This window comes from Molossus molossus, unplaced genomic scaffold, assembly GCF_014108415.1.
Source record: "Molossus molossus isolate mMolMol1 unplaced genomic scaffold, mMolMol1.p scaffold_m16_p_21, whole genome shotgun sequence".
Taxonomy (NCBI): domain Eukaryota; kingdom Metazoa; phylum Chordata; class Mammalia; order Chiroptera; family Molossidae; genus Molossus; species Molossus molossus.
The window spans coordinates 5,735,912-5,751,263 of NW_023425357.1; the positions used below are offsets into that span (position 1 = coordinate 5,735,912).

Genomic DNA, 15,352 nt, shown 5'->3' on the forward strand with positions numbered 1-15,352 from the left:
CATGCCCTTGACTGGAATCGAACCCGCAAATCTTTGGTCCGGGGGTTGATGCTCCAACAGCTGAGCCACACTGTCCAGAGCAGGCTCTAACATTTTTATTTAGTAATTTTAAATTCTATTTTTCTGGATGACAGAGGTGTTTGATGCTGGGTTTATAGGTGTACCCCGAGTATCTACAACAATGCTGGCGCACAGTAGGTATTCAGTTATGCATGATAAAGAGTCTGCATGTAAATGACTAAATATTGTTTTCAAAACCATACAAGAATCTCACACACACACACACACTCACATAATATAATGAGGTGATTTTTTCTTTATTTTTTAATCCTCAACCAAGGATATTTTTCCATTAATCTTCAGAGTGGGGGGTGGGGGGAGAGAAACATCAATGTGAGAGAGACACATGGACTGGTTGCCTACAGCATGACCGAGACTAGGGCTGGGGACTGTGCCCTTGACCGGAATCGAACCTACCGCTCTTTGCTCCACAGGTCGACACTCTGACTGCTGAGCCATACGGGCCAGGGCATGCAGTGATGTTCACTGAGCCTGAAGTGTGATCAGCACTTGGACATGTAGGAATGGAGACAGAGAGCATTGCAGCTGGAGGAACTGCACATGTAAAGTCTCCGAATCATAAAGTCTTGGGCCTGGTTGTAGGTGGAGGGGCTGCGAGATTCGGGGAGACGTAGAGTCCGGTGTAGGGTCTGGAGGAGGACAGACCATGCCAGGCCTTCAGATCCAGCCTGTAGCATTTGCACCTCATCTCTAGCCAAGAAGCGGAAACGTCACTGCTCAAACTGTGCAGAACGTGGACTTTATGTCTCTGGAAACACAATCTGGAGGCAGGAGGTTGGTGGGGTCAGAGACCCGGGGAAGAGATTAGGCCACAGGAACTATCAAGGTCACTAGGAGGAGAAGGTGGCCATTACGCCGACCTGTGATTAGAAAGAAGGATGGACACGTCTTAGTAGATCAGGGGGAAGGGAGGAGGGGCAAAGTACAGAACTGCACCCCAGATGGGGTCTTAGAAACGGGGCAGCCCTGTCATCGCTCTGGCGGGGAGTCCAGCAGAGAAGTGGGTTTGGGGAGAAAGATGACAGCTCCATTTTATCAATGCTGAGAGGAGCAATCCCAGGGGCCTCCCTGGGGGAAGGGGCAGTGGAATGTTGTGTGGTGAGATACCTATACCACTCACCTGACAGATTAACCTGAGATGGTGTGTTTGCATCCTTCATGAGACCCTTTGGGCCTCAGTGCCTTCCTCCTGTGGCACATGACTCTGAGGGAAAAGACCAGGGTCTTTCAATCTGGTCGGATCAGGGTGCAGTGGCAGCAGACCCACCCCCCTGTTCCCTGTCCAGGGGCTAGAGGGGAGACTGAAGAGCAGAGGGTGGGTCTGGCCCCACAGACCCTCAGCACTGCAGGTACCTCTCACCTTGAGCCCTTGGCATGCATGACAACTGACCACGTGAAGTCCTCACCCACCACCCTTCCTGCTGGCTCTGTGCCTGACCCATCGGGACCCCAGGCCTTGGTTGTAGACTCAGCCGCATGCCTCCCCTTCCCCTTGGGGCTGAGCTCACATGAGGATGATGAGGCAGAGGAAGAGGAGCAGAGTCTTCACAACTGTCCCCATGATGGCCACCAGCACCACCTCTGCCCCAGGCCCTGATGATCCTGCTGGAAAGAGGGAAGAAGATGGAGTCACCTGCTCGACAGCAGTCCTGTGTCCTTCTGCTCCTGCTAGGACCCTAGATGTTGTTCTCCAGGTCTTCCGGCCTCACTGGCTGCGGGATCACCTGGGCCCTCACCCCAGACTCTCCCCTGACCCCCAGTAGTTGGACTGAAAATAAAATGCATAAGTTGGAATTCAAAACAATGGAACATTCTCTTCAGCAACTGACACTATGGAGAAAGTGAAAAGCCAACCCATTTAATGGGAGAAAATATTTTCTAATCATAGAATGGATAAGGATTAGTATCTAGCATATATAAAGAACTCTTACAACTCAACAACAAAACGGCAAAACACCTGATTTTAAAAAATGGGCAGAAAACTGGAAAAAAAAAAGTTCTTCAAAGGTGACATACAAATGAATCATAATTCCATGAGAAAAAATAATTGGCATCATTATTACCACAGAAATGCACATCAAAGCCACAGAACAAGAGCCTTTCACACCTATTAGTAGCCTATACTTTTTTTTTAAAAGGAAAATACCGATGTTGGTAATCGTTCGGACAAATTGGAAGCTTTATACTCTGCTGGTGGGAATGTAAAATGATGCTACCCCTGTGGAAAACAGTCTGGAATTTCCCCAAAAAGTTATACATAATAAGTACCATTGCACTCCGTGATTCCACTCCCAGGTTTCTGACCTGAAAAAAAAAGAGAAAAAAAACGCACAAGAAAAAACAGAAAACATATTTGAACAAAAAAAAATTATACAGCAATATCCACAGTGGTATTATAACAGCCCCAAAGTGAAAACACCCAAATGTCCATCAACGGAGCAATGCGTGAACTGAATGTGATCCACCCATGCAGAGGACTGTTATTCCGACAACAGCTTCACGCCACGGTTCCCCGGCAGAGAACCATGTGCACACAGCCAGAACCCGCCCAGTCCGTGTTCCCCAGTCACCGAGGGGCATGGGGACACCTGCCCGGGTGATGTCGAAAGACCTGTTTGATTCTTCAGGGGAATGAACCATGGCTCACTGTGTGGACCCCGGTCACTTCCAGGAGGGAACTGGGTATCTGGAGGACAGACTTCGATGCCTTTTCAAGTGTTGGCCAGGTGACTCTATGACCTGTTCAAAATGTACCTAAATTCAACTCTTGGAGGAAAGTTACAACGTGAGCCTGGAGGGTGTGTCGGGAGATGGAGGATCAGGGGCCTCGATAGGCGGCCAGTCATATGGATGGTGCCTAGTCCTCCTGGTGCAGGTGACAGGGGAGTTGGAGAAGACCTGGGGGAGTGGAGGGCTGATGGGGACAGCTGCTCACAACGGCCATGGGAGCTAAGGAAAAAGAGGGACCATGGGGTTCACCCACAGGTGGGCCCAGGATGAGGCAGGGACCGGCTCTGGCCGGATTTGCAGAGGCTCTGCTCCCTAGAATCCATGACGAGCTCCTTCCTACCTGTGCCGTCCCCACGCACATGCCTGTTGTTGGGTTCTAAGACAGGACGAGAAGAGTTTCCTCTTCAGTGAGGTGGGGGGCAGTGAGGATGATAGAGGCAACCCCCCACCTTCTGAGGTAACAAACATGCAGGAGGAAAAATGGTTGTGTCCTCCAGGCTCCCCGCTGAGCCAGGCTTCCAGGAAAAATGCACCAAGCACACCCCCAGGGACCCTGGGGTTCGGACCCAGCACTCACAGCTGACGTTGAGCTGGACGGTGGTCTTCACAGTCACACCAGATGCAGGAAAATGCACCTGACAGGCAAGGATGGTGCCGTGGTCCTGGGGTCGTGGGGTGAGGGTGAGCATGGAAGATAGATGATGAGACCTGGGGCCCAGGGAGGTGTGAGCAGCTGACGTCCAGGAGAAGATGGGGGGCGTGCCCCGCTCACAGGCCCAGCGCACAGAGCAGGTCAGGTTCTTGGGGCGGCCGGACTCCAGGGTCCCCGGGATGAGGATGTCAGGTGTGTGGGTGAGGGCTGGCAAGGAGCGGGGGATACAGGGGATCAGGAGGGAGGGCCCAGGTGCAGCCCGGGGAGAAGCCTCAGGCTTTGGTCCAGCAACTCCTATCCCAGCCCGCCCAGGGGCCACCGTGAACATCCACTGTGGGCTCTGCTGGAGCCTGTCACTCACCCGTCACATGCACAGAGAGCATGTTCCATATGTAACTATACTTCACAGGATGGCTTCCCTCAATTCGAAAAAAGTACGATCCATTATCTGTCCTCCTGACATCTCTGATGTCCAGGGAGCAGTTGTGTTTGAGGGGATCCCCGAGGAGGTGGAATCGGCCCTTGGTCTCCTCCTGCACTTCACGATCAGGGTTGTTTGTGGCCACAGCAGCACCCTTCATTGCGTCATCTCCTTCCCGGAACCAGAAGCCATGAACTGGTGTAAACGAAGTCCTGGGGTAGGACACCTTGCAGGGAACGAAGACGCACAGGCCCTCCTGCACTGACACAACCTTCTGCACTTCCAGTGTGTTACCTGGAACCTGTGCCAGGGACCCTGCAGGGAAACGAGGGTCAGCCTCAATCCCGGCACCACCCACACCTTCTCCCCTTGGGACTCACCTGGGCAGAGCAGGGGCAGCAGCAGCCACAGCATCTCCGGAGGGCGTCTGGGCGCCTGTGCATGAAGAAGGAAGGACAGCCGTGGGACGGGGGCTGTGGTGAGGCCACGGAAGCCGGGGAGGAGCACAAGATCGTGGTCAGTCACGAAAGAGGAACCTCAGAGACAAAACACTTCCCGTCTCTGCACGGAGCAGGCAGGCACCCCGTCACACGGAGACCGTTGACACCCACCCAGAAAACAGACAGGGAGCCCACCCCGAGTCTTGCCTTGTCTCAGGAGCCTCCCTCCATCCCCGGAGCAGGACCAGGGCCTCTGAGGACATCTGAGGATGGGACACCTGCGTCTCCCAAGGTCCTCCCCTAAGAGGGCTTTTCTGAGCTCTGTTGTCTACACCAGGGAGCAGGTCAACTTCTGCATCGACAAGGAGTTCACAGCCTCATCTAGAAGCTGTGGTCGGTCCTACAAGGTGTGGGATCAGGATGGTGGTAAGACCACAGAAGCTGGGGAAGACTACGAATCAAATGAGGAACTTCAGCCCTGGCTGAAGCGATTCAATGGTTAGAGCGTCAGCTACATACTGAAGTTTCTCCGGTTTGGTTCTTGGTCAAGGGTTTGCAGGTTCAATCCCGGGCCCAGGTCGGGTCCGTGTGGGAGGAAACCAATCGATGTGTCTCTGTGACATTGATGTTCCTCTCTCTCTCTGTCTCCTCCCTGCCCCCGCCTCCTCCCTCCCTTCTGCTCTTGCTAAGAATCTATAGAATCCCCCCTGCTTGACACCACCCTCCTCCACCGAGGACGATGACAGTAGCTTTGGGCCGTGCAGGGCAGACACCTAAACATCTCCGGAAGCTGCACCCCTCTCTTTGCCATCAGCTCTCTGACCTCCACAATGGGAGTGCAGCTTGTCCATTTCCCCAGCATTCACTGTGCTAGGGGTGGGGCTGGACGGACAGACACGGGCTCCGGGAGCCTCCAGTCTGCCTGGCTGGGCTACTGCGGGACACAGTGCAAGGATGGCAGAGGGGAAGCCCAGCTGCTGTTGCTCAACCCTGGGTTTGCTCACATCTTCCCTGTGTCTTTCATCCCTGGAACCTCTGTGCCTCAACCACATGCTGAACAGGCCCTTCATCCAGGCCCCATCACCTCCAGGTCCGGGATCCCCAGGAGAAACATCCCCCACACACCCCCGTCCTGATAACTGCAGGGCAGAGATGGTTTATGTCCCAGGCATTCCTGACGCTGAACCTGAGAATAAGGTAGAGCTATTGGGCCTCGTCCTGGCTGAGCTGAGGTCCCGACTGGCCTGGAGTAGCTCCTCCCCCTCCCCCATCCTCTCTCAAGTCTCCTGAGCAGCGGCAGCTGAGATGCCAGCTTCCGTCTCACGCTCCACATGGAGAGGCTCGGAGACCTGGGCTCGGCAGGTGGACTCACCTCTGTCTCCAGCTCGGGGGAGCTCAGCACCCTGGACCTGGAGGCTGGCGGGGGCTCAGGGTGGGGCCTCCAGGACGTTTTGATCACTTCCTATTCACTAGATGGAGGAGAAAGGATCCCTACCCCGGAGTCATGGGGAAGGCTGAGTTTGGGACAGTCCATATTGAACAAATCTGATAGACAGCAGTGTATGAGTCACGCACTCACTGCCGGGACAGGAGGGCCCCACCCCGCGGGGTGAACAAGTCTCGGCTCTGGGAGGAGGCTCTGCAGTGACCAGAGGGAGCGGTGACGCCTGGTTCCCGTGCAGGATGATTGGACGGGCTGGTTTGTCTGATTCCGCAAGCTGACGGGGAACTCAGTCAGCTCGGACTTCCTTCCATTTACGGAGTGGGCGGTGCAAGCAACAGAAATGTGTTTCTCACAGCTTTGGAGGCTGGGACATCCCAATCAGGGTGTCAGCGGACTTGGCTCCTGGTGTGAACTCGCCTCCTGGCTAACAGGTGGCAGAGAAAGGGAAGGTCGCTTTCTCTTTCTCTTCCTCTTCTTATAAGGTCATCAATCTTCGAAGGAGACCCTCATGGACTCCTTTAACCTCAATCACTCTGAAATAACACTCATGTAGGGAGTTAAGGCTTCAACATATGAATGTGGCAGGGAGGAGGGGCCCAATTCGGTCTATAGCATTCAGGTTCCCTGGGGTCCCCACATTCCATCCATCCTCGTCCTTATTACGGGCAGTTCCGTACCTGTCCTTCAAAGAGAAAGCAAACATGTAAGTGATTACATCCTGTCTTTTCTTTCCAGTGGAAAGAAATGTTTCCTGTCTCCACCACCCAGGCGTCGGTGATGCTCAAACCACGGTTAGACGTCCAGGGTCCCCGAGGGGCGGAGTGGTCCCTGAGTCTCAACCGTGTAGTATTTGATCGAGGCTGGCTGTGATCTCCGGGGAATCCTTACCAGGTTCATCCCTGCTCTGGAACCAGTAGCCACAGGCAGGTGGAGGTTTGCTCCTGTCACCCAGGGCAGGAGAGGGTGCAGGGTGCAGGGATGCACAAGCCTCATCACTTCCAGCTTGAAATCGCAGTGCGCAGCCTGAGGCCCTGGGGGGAGAGGCTCGGTCTCGCCCCCCTGCCCTGGCAGCTGCAGCTCGAAACGGGACGTGCCAGGCCCTTCCCTGGTTTTGTCTGCTGTCGAAGTTTCCTCTTTCAAGGACTCAAGAGCCGTAGAGGCGAGAGAAGTCCCGACAGGAAGGTGAGAGGGTTTCAGTGCGCACAGAAGAGGAACCTCGGACCTGCTCTCTGTCACCTGGAGGCTGTCTTGGGAGGTTTGCTCGCTTCCTCATTTCTCAGAGGTGGACACTACCGTTCAGAGAGGGTGACAGACATGCCACAAGAACCCGGGCAGGCAGGACCTGCACCCCGTGATCTGGCTGCCTATCTGGCTGCCTGCCCGTATCCTGTCCTTGGCTACCTGTTCTCTGTACCAGGGACCAAGGCATATTAATCCTGCTAAGAAGTGGAGAAACATAGCAATACGAATTTCTTTTCTTTCCTTTATTGATTTTATAGAGAGAGGAAGGGAGAGGGAGAGAGAGATGGAAACATCCTTGAGAGAGAACATCGACTGGCCGCCTCCTGCATGCCCCTCCCTGGGGATTCCACCCACAACCTGGGCATGTGTCCTGACCAGGAACTGAACCGGTGACCTCTTGGTGCATGGGTCGATGCTCAACCACTGAGCCACACCAGCCGGGCAACAGTATGGGTTTCTATGACCACAAGGCATGCTCCTAATTACCTGGGCATTTAGCACACAGAATCCACTCATCTCCTTGACAACGTCACCAGCCACACAAGGGCAGGTCAGGTGCAGAGCGCGTGCTTACCACGGGTTTCGTGAGTGAGTGCTTGAGGGGGGAGGGGGGGGCTCCAAGCTCTCCTAACACACAGTTTCCTCTGGGCCTCCCGCATCTGTCTCTCTTAAGGATGTTTTTGCTTTGGGCAAAGTTGACTGGGGTGGCTGTTTCTCTAGCTTTTCACATGCTCTGAGCAGTCTGTAACAGTGTGTCCCTAGCCGAGCCGCCTGGTACCACCCAGAGTCTGTCTCTTCTGTGGCTGGAGGAGCAGTTTGTGTCTGGGGTTTGTATCAGTGTGCAGAAGGCCCTGTTACCGTCAGGAAAAGCGCGCACTCTCACCCTCTGCAGAGGTTCTCTTCCTTCCTCCCTCCCTTCCTTCCTTCCTTCCTTCCTTCCTTCCTTCCTTCCTTCCTTCCTTCCTTCTTCCTTCCTTCCTTCTTCCTTCCTTCCTTCCTTCCTTCCTTCCTTCTTCCTTCCTTTCTCTCTCTCTCTCTCTCCCTCCCTCCCTCCCTCCCTCCCTTCCTCCCTCCCTCCCTCCCTCCCTCCCTCCTTCCTTCCTTCCTTCCTTCCTCCCTCCCTTTCTTTTCTTCCTTTCTTTTCTTTCTTTGTTTTTGTTACAGATGTTTCTCATTTTCCCCCAATTGACACCCTTCTCCCCTTCCTCCCCGCACCATCCCCAGCTTTGTTGTCCATGTTCATTGGTCATGCATACGTGCATGTAAGTTCCGTGGTTTATCTCTTCCCCTCCCGACCCCCCCCCCCCAGGCTTGTCAGTCTGTACCCCACCTCTATGTCTCTGGGTTAACTTCATTCAGCAGTTTGTTTAGTTCATTCTATTCCACAAATGAGTGAGATCATGTGATAGTTGTCTTTCTCTTCTGCAGAAGTTCTTACCATCCTGTTTTGTGACAGCCTCCCCTCCAATGCCGAGCAAGCCAAATTAGAACCTGTGAAACCTCAGCTCAGCAACAGAGGATGAGTGAGTGTGTTCTGAGGGGACCACCTTCCCGCGGGAATCGGCAGAGGCAGAAATTCAGATGTTAGCCACTAGATGGCAGCAGTGACTCCTCAATTTCTCGTCCTCTTCAGTTATTGGAATCAGGTGAAAGGTCACCTGAGCCCTCTGTAATTAGCTGGAAATGGTCCAGTTAATTGCTTGAAGCAAGTTAGTGTATTTAGAGTCAATTAATTACTGTTCTAAGTACTTTACCTATAATAGATCCTTTGAGCTTTATGACCACCCACTGAGGTCCATAGTAATAATCTGTTTTCCATTGTAGGAGTGATAATAAGGTTCACAGATGTACTCTATTTTTTTTTTTTAATCCTCACCTGAGGATATTTTTCTATTTATCTTCAGATAGAGTAGGAGAGAGAGAGAGGGAAAGAAGGGGAGAGAGAGAGAAACATCCATGTAAGAGGGACACATCGACTGGTTGCCTCCCGCACGACCCGACCAGGGCCAGGGACGAACCACAACCGAGGTACGTGCACTTGGCCAGAATCGAACCCAAGACTCATTGGTCCTCTGACCGACGCTCTACCACTGAGCCAAACTGGCCAGGGCACAGATGTACTCTACTTTTAATATAGATTTATTGAGGTACAATTGATACACAATAAAATGACACATATTTAATGTATGCAATTTGATGTGTTTAGACATATGCATACACTTGTTTACTTCTTTTAATTTTTATTTTTTTGTTAATCCTCACTTGAGGATATTTTTTTTTCATTAACTTTTAGAGAGCAGAAGGAAGGGAAGGAAGGTGGGAGGAGGAGAAAGAGAGAGAGAAAGAGAGAGAGAGGGAGAGAGAGAAATCGATTGGTTACCTCCCGAACGCTGGGAATCAAACCAGCAACCCAGGTATGTGCCCTTGACCAGGAATCAAACCCAAGACCCGTTGGTGCTCCGGCCGACGCTCTAACCATTGAGCCATACCGGGCACGGCACACACACACCAGTTTAAACTATGGCCATAACCAAGGTAAGAAATGTATCTATTACCTATCAATGTTTCGCTGCGCCTCATGTTTTTGTGAGTTTTGTTTGTGTGTTTGTTGTAAGAAAATTTAAGCCCTGGCCAGGCAGCTGGTTAGAGCATCATCTCCATAAGCCAAGGTTTCAGGTTTGATCCCCAGTAGGGGCAGCCACCACTCTATTCTCTGCTTCTACAAGTCTGAGTGTTTTAGATATTTCATATAAGTAGAATCACTTCTGTGTCCTTCTGTGACTGGCTTATTCCACTGAGCGTAATGTTTTACAGGAAATGCTTAAGAGAGTTCTTCAAGTTGAAAGGACAGGACATTAAATACAGTCGCACACTGCTTAATAGGTTCTGAGAAATGCATCCTAAGAGATTTTGACATTGTACGGACATCACAGTGTGCACTTACCTGGTATAGCTATCTGGTATACCACCAATATATGTGCAGTCCACCAGTGACTGAAATGTTGTTATCACTTTTGATTTTCATATAGAAGTTAAAAGACAAAAGTATTGCTCTGGCAGGTGGCTCAGTTGGTTGTAGTATTGTCCCTTCCACTCTAAAAATCAATTAAAACATTTTCTCAGGCAATGATTTTTAAAAAAATATTAAAACAACCATTTGTTAAAGGACACACAACATAAAAAAATTAATTTGCGACATGAAAAAGTAAAGATTTGGGGGAAGGTGTAGAGTGTTTGTATGTGATTGAAGTTAAGTTGTCATTAGCTTATGTGGATGGAAAAGGGGTTCTATGTCCCATGCACCAAAAGGTCGTGGGTTCAATTCCCAGTCAGAGCATACACCCAGGCTGCAGGTTCAATTGCCAGTCAGAGTGCATGTGGGAGGCAACTGATTGATGTTTCTCTGTCACGTTGACCATATATATTTTATATCGTCACCCGAGGATATTTTTACATTAATCTTCAGATAGAGCTGGAGGGAGAGAGAGGGAGAGAAAGACATCGATGTGAGAGAGACACATCAATTGGTTGCCACCTGTACAACCTCAACTGGGGCCGGGGATGAACCGAGGTATGTGCTTTTGGCCAGAATCGAACCCAGGACTCTTTGGTCCGCAGGCAACGCTCTTACCACTGAGCCATACCGGCCAGGGCTCACATTGATATTTTTTCTGTCTCTTCCTTCCTCACTCTAAAGTCAATAAAAACATATTTTTGGGTGAGGAAAAATTAGAACATATATTTGGGTGAATAAAAAAATCAGGACCTAATTTGAGCTAGCTTCAGATATGGCTGGGTTCGTGTGTGTGTGTGTGTTACTGTTGTTGATTTTATTCAGCTTGGGTTTTGTTCTCCAATTCATAAAAATAGGAGCTGTGATGTCCACTTTTCAAATGAGGACACTGAGGCCCCCAGCGATCAGGTAACACTCCTCTGGAAGCTGGAGTCTGAGCAGGTCGCCCTGGCCCATGATGCCCCCTTGCGTCCCTGCACCTGTCTCAGCATTCCCTGCCCCTGTGAGGGCGCCACCTGCTGCTCATCCAGAGAATTACTGGGATCCCTGCACCTGTCTCCTCCCTCCATCCATCCCTGGCAATCCATCCATCCTATTTCACCACAAACTACTTCCTGACCCATCCTTCCACCCTGTCACTCAGAGGCCAATCTATCTCAATATGTAGTCTCCCTACCTAGAAATGATACACAGGAAATTATTATTAGTTAATCTTGTTATTATCATTAATGCTTATTATTATTAATGGCATAAGGAACAATGCTATTGTTAATATTATTATTCTTATCCTGGACGGTTTGGCTCAGTGGTTAGAGCATTGGCCCTTGGACCAATGAGTCCCGGGTTCAATTCCAGTCAAGGGCACATACCTTGGTTGCGGTTCATCCGTTGATGTGTCTGTCTCACACTGATGTCTCTCTCTCTCTCCCTTTCTCCCTCTGTCACTCTCTCTCTCCTCCCACTCTATCTGAACAAAAATGGAAAAATATCCTCAGGTGAGGATTTAAAAAAATTTTAGTGAAAAAAATAATAAAAAATAAATATTTTTATTATTATTTTCCCATCCCACTTTCTTCTTCTCTGGAAGCCAATGGGAGCCTACCTCTTACCCTCTCTCTCTATCTCAGGCACCCCCGTGAGTGTTTAGACCAAGTTCAGGGTTGCTGTGTTCACAATTCAGCGGATCTTCCCGGTGGCCTGATGCAAGGGATGATGGGATTTATCCAGAGGGTTCGACCCAAGTCTGCTGGTTGTCATGGCTCCACGAGGTTTACAGGTCCATAAAAATCCGCGGTGAACGTTCATTCCTTGTGGTCTCCAGGCCTGACACACCGGGAGGAGCGCCTGCTTTATGAGTGTACATTCCGTCTGTGCTGCGCAGACCTTGCCCTGGGAGGGGCTGGGACATTTTGTTCTCTTGATAAGAAGATGCAAAGCTGGGCTCTGGTAGTGTAAGCCCTGACAGTTGAGTTTTCTCTCTCTCTTGTTGGTAATGCAAGTGTCTGATTTCCGCTTTGGTTGCCAGGGCATGCACGTCAAACACGGTTTCCTGGAAAATACACATTGTCAGCCACACAAGTTGAGAAGACCCAAACTCTCCCTCCATGAGGCTCTATTTGAAAAGATTTTTTTTTTAATTTATTGATTATTTTGGAGAGAGAGAGAAAGAAATATCAATGTGTTGTTCCACTTAATTTTGCTTTCATTGGTTGCTTCTTGTATGTGACCTGACCGGGGATCCACCTGTAACCTTGTCATATTGGAACGACTCTAACCTGACCAGGGTGAGGCTCTGTTGTTATATTTTTTTTAATTTTTATTAAAATTTGTTTTTTATTGATTTCAGGGAGAGAGAAAGGAAGAGGGAGAAAGAGAAACATCGATGAGAGAGAACATTAATTAGCTGCCTCCCACATGCCCCCCACTGGGGATCGGGCCCACAGCCTGGGCATGTGCCCTGACTGGGAATCAAACCAGCGACCTCTTGCTGCATGGGTCGATGCTCAAGCACTGAGCCACACTGACTGGATGAAGCTCTGTTGTTTTAAAGATCTTGGTTAATTTTAATAACTGATCATTTAGACTACTTGTTTTTTTTCTCTTCTGGTGCTTTAAATTTCTGCTCAATGTTTTAAATTTACCAAAAACAAAACAAAACAAAAAAATAAAAACTCTCTCTCTCCCTCCATCTCTTTGTCTCAATAGCCAATCAACCCAGGACCTTGTTTCTAAGACTATTGGGTGCTGAGCAGAACCTTATTGTCATGAGGGAGGTGGGTGAGTCAGAGGCTAGGTGAGGCCAGTTTGAGACAATGGAAAAAAGTAAAAATTAAAGGCCAAATGAACCCTGGCTGGGTAGCTGAGTTGGTTAGAGCATTGTCCCAATATGCCAAGATTGTGGGTTCAGTCCCTGGTCAGGGAACACACAAGAAGCAACCAATGGATGCATAAATAAGTGGAACAATAAATCTCTCTCTCTCTCTCCTCCTTCCTTTCTCTCTAAAATCAATAATTTAAAAACCACATTTAAAAAACAAGGCCCACCTGAAACCTATATGACCATATTAACCAGTGTCACCCCAATAAATCTAATTTTTAAAAAAGATCAGGTGAAAGAAAATAAAGTTTCTGTGTGGTTACAAGAATCCCTTCCCAACATGCACCAGACTTCTCAGCTTAGGGATGTTCAGGGGCTGATAATGTAGGAAGCCCACCACTCCTGACCAAAGAGACAGGGTTTCAGATGTTCCCAGTGATGGGGGATCCAGAGTGGGTGAGCCCTGCCCAGCTCTGGGGTCTGCTTGAGGGAGTAAGTGTCAGTCTCTGAATTCTGAGGAATGTCCCAACCTGCAGTCACTTCCCAAGGACACAGTCTTCACGAGGGTCTCACTGCATTAAATGCTCAGATTCAGGCCCTCTTGGTCCTGGGTAAGCAGACCCATCATCATAGGCTCGCACAGTCTGGATGCAAGGAAGGGACGTTTTCCTGCAATGAGTTGGCATGAAGAGATGCACTCTGTGGCAGAGGTGGCTGATCTCATCCCATTGTCCACCCCCCCTTTTCCTTAGTAATAAGGATCCTAGACACATAGGAGCCCAGCTACAAGGCTGCACAATCCAGCTTCCCCTGCAGGTAAGTGTGGGCAGTGAGAGAGATAAACACAGAGCTGTTGTGAACCCTTCTCAGGAAGGGGCCCTTCAGGGGAGCTGTTCCCACCCCTTCCTCCTTCCTTCTGTCCAGTGGGGCTCAAGCGCCCATGTTGGATCAGGAGGTGGGAGTCACAGGGATCGAAGAACAACAATACAGATGGAGCCTGGGTTTCTTATGATCACAAAGCTTCCAAAATGGCCTGGGACTGCCCACCGCCAGACTCCTTAAATGAGAGAGAAACCAACGACTGCTTTGTTTAAGACTTCCATGTTTATTATTTTCGGTTCTTTCAGCGGAATGCAATCCTAAACAGTAGGGTGTCTTAGGGAGGAGGAAAACTGGGGGTGTGCACAAGGGCCTTTATACATGAGTGAGGGAGGCAGGGAAGACAGCATCCCAGAAGTGACAATGAGGGAGAGTTTGGAGACGAGGGAGGGGACCATAGCCAAGGGCTGCAGTTGAACTGAAGCTGGAAGGTCAATTTTGCATGTCTTCTGGGGACACCACTTACACTCCAGTGCGGGGGACAACCCATGAAGTGCTTTTTTTAATCCTCACCTGAGGATATTTTTTGATTTATCCATTTATTTTCAGACAGAGTGGGAGGGGGAGAGAGAGAGACACACACATCGATGTGAGAGAGACACATCGAGTGGTTGCCTCCCACACGACCCCCACCAGGGCCGGGGACTGAACCACAACCGAGGTACGTGCCCTTGACTGGAATGGAAACCAAGACTCTTTGGTCCGAGGACCGATGCTCTAACCACTTAACAAACTGGCCATGGTGCATGAAATACTTTTAATGGTAACTAATACCTTATTTTCCTATTAAACACCCTCCTCTGACTAAACTTGGGTCTAATATTGGAGATAACCCAAATAAAGAAAGATATTTAATGGAATGATTTCACTTTGGTGAAAATATGTATATGTGTATGAGGATATATATAAAATATCAGAGCTGAGAAGACTCATAGGAACAAACTTGATATATCTCCAGGGAGTCCAATTATGACAGGGGATTTTTAAGAGTTTTCATTGAGTCATAATAAACAATTGTATATTTATTCATTTTTAAAAATATTTTATTTACTTATAAGTTTATAAATGTAAAAATGTATGCAGGTATACATATTTTGAATATTTAGATAAGTACTTAAAATATTTACCTAATCTTAAATTTTTTTTAATCCTCACCCAATGATGTTTTTTGATATTTTGTTCAGATAGAGTGGGAAGGAGAGAGAGAGAGAGAAACATCCATGTGAAAGGGACACATCAAGTGGCTGCCACCCTCATGACCCAACCAGGGCCGGGGACAAACTGCAACCGAGGTACGTGCCCTTAGTGGGAACTGAACCTGGGTCTCTCCAGACCGCAGGCTGAAGTTCTAACCGCTGAGCCAAACCGGCCAGGGCTAATCTTAAATTATTATGAAGATTCATTAAAAAGCATTTTGAATGATTTAATTATTAAGATGGTACGAATTCTATTTTGTTTTCCTTTGTTAATAATTTCCCAAATTTTTTACGGCCAATGCTTTTGCCATTAAGAAAGTCATATTTGTGCCCTGGCTGGTGCGGCTCAGTTGCTTGAGCATGGTCCCAGGTATGAGAGGTTACCAGCTGGAATCCCCATCAGGGCACATGCCCAGGTTGTGGGCTCAGTCCTGGG

The 15,352-nt window shown here is 49.4% G+C and overlaps 1 protein-coding gene across 1 annotated transcript; it reads right to left on the minus strand.

Annotated features, from left to right (window-relative positions):
- Positions 1-454: 454 nt before the first annotated feature.
- LOC118638335 (sialic acid-binding Ig-like lectin 13) lies at positions 455-5,968 on the minus strand. The gene is made up of 8 exons (XM_036274076.1): positions 5,697-5,968; positions 4,265-4,319; positions 3,825-4,199; positions 3,389-3,670; positions 2,350-2,385; positions 1,590-1,686; positions 1,202-1,285; positions 455-941 (listed from the first exon to the last, which is right to left on the minus strand). Exons 2-7 carry the CDS (start codon positions 4,296-4,298, stop codon positions 1,210-1,212), a joined length of 900 nt encoding a protein of 299 aa, XP_036129969.1. The 5' UTR covers positions 4,299-4,319; positions 5,697-5,968; the 3' UTR covers positions 455-941; positions 1,202-1,209.
- Between the last annotated feature and the right edge of the window lie 9,384 nt (positions 5,969-15,352).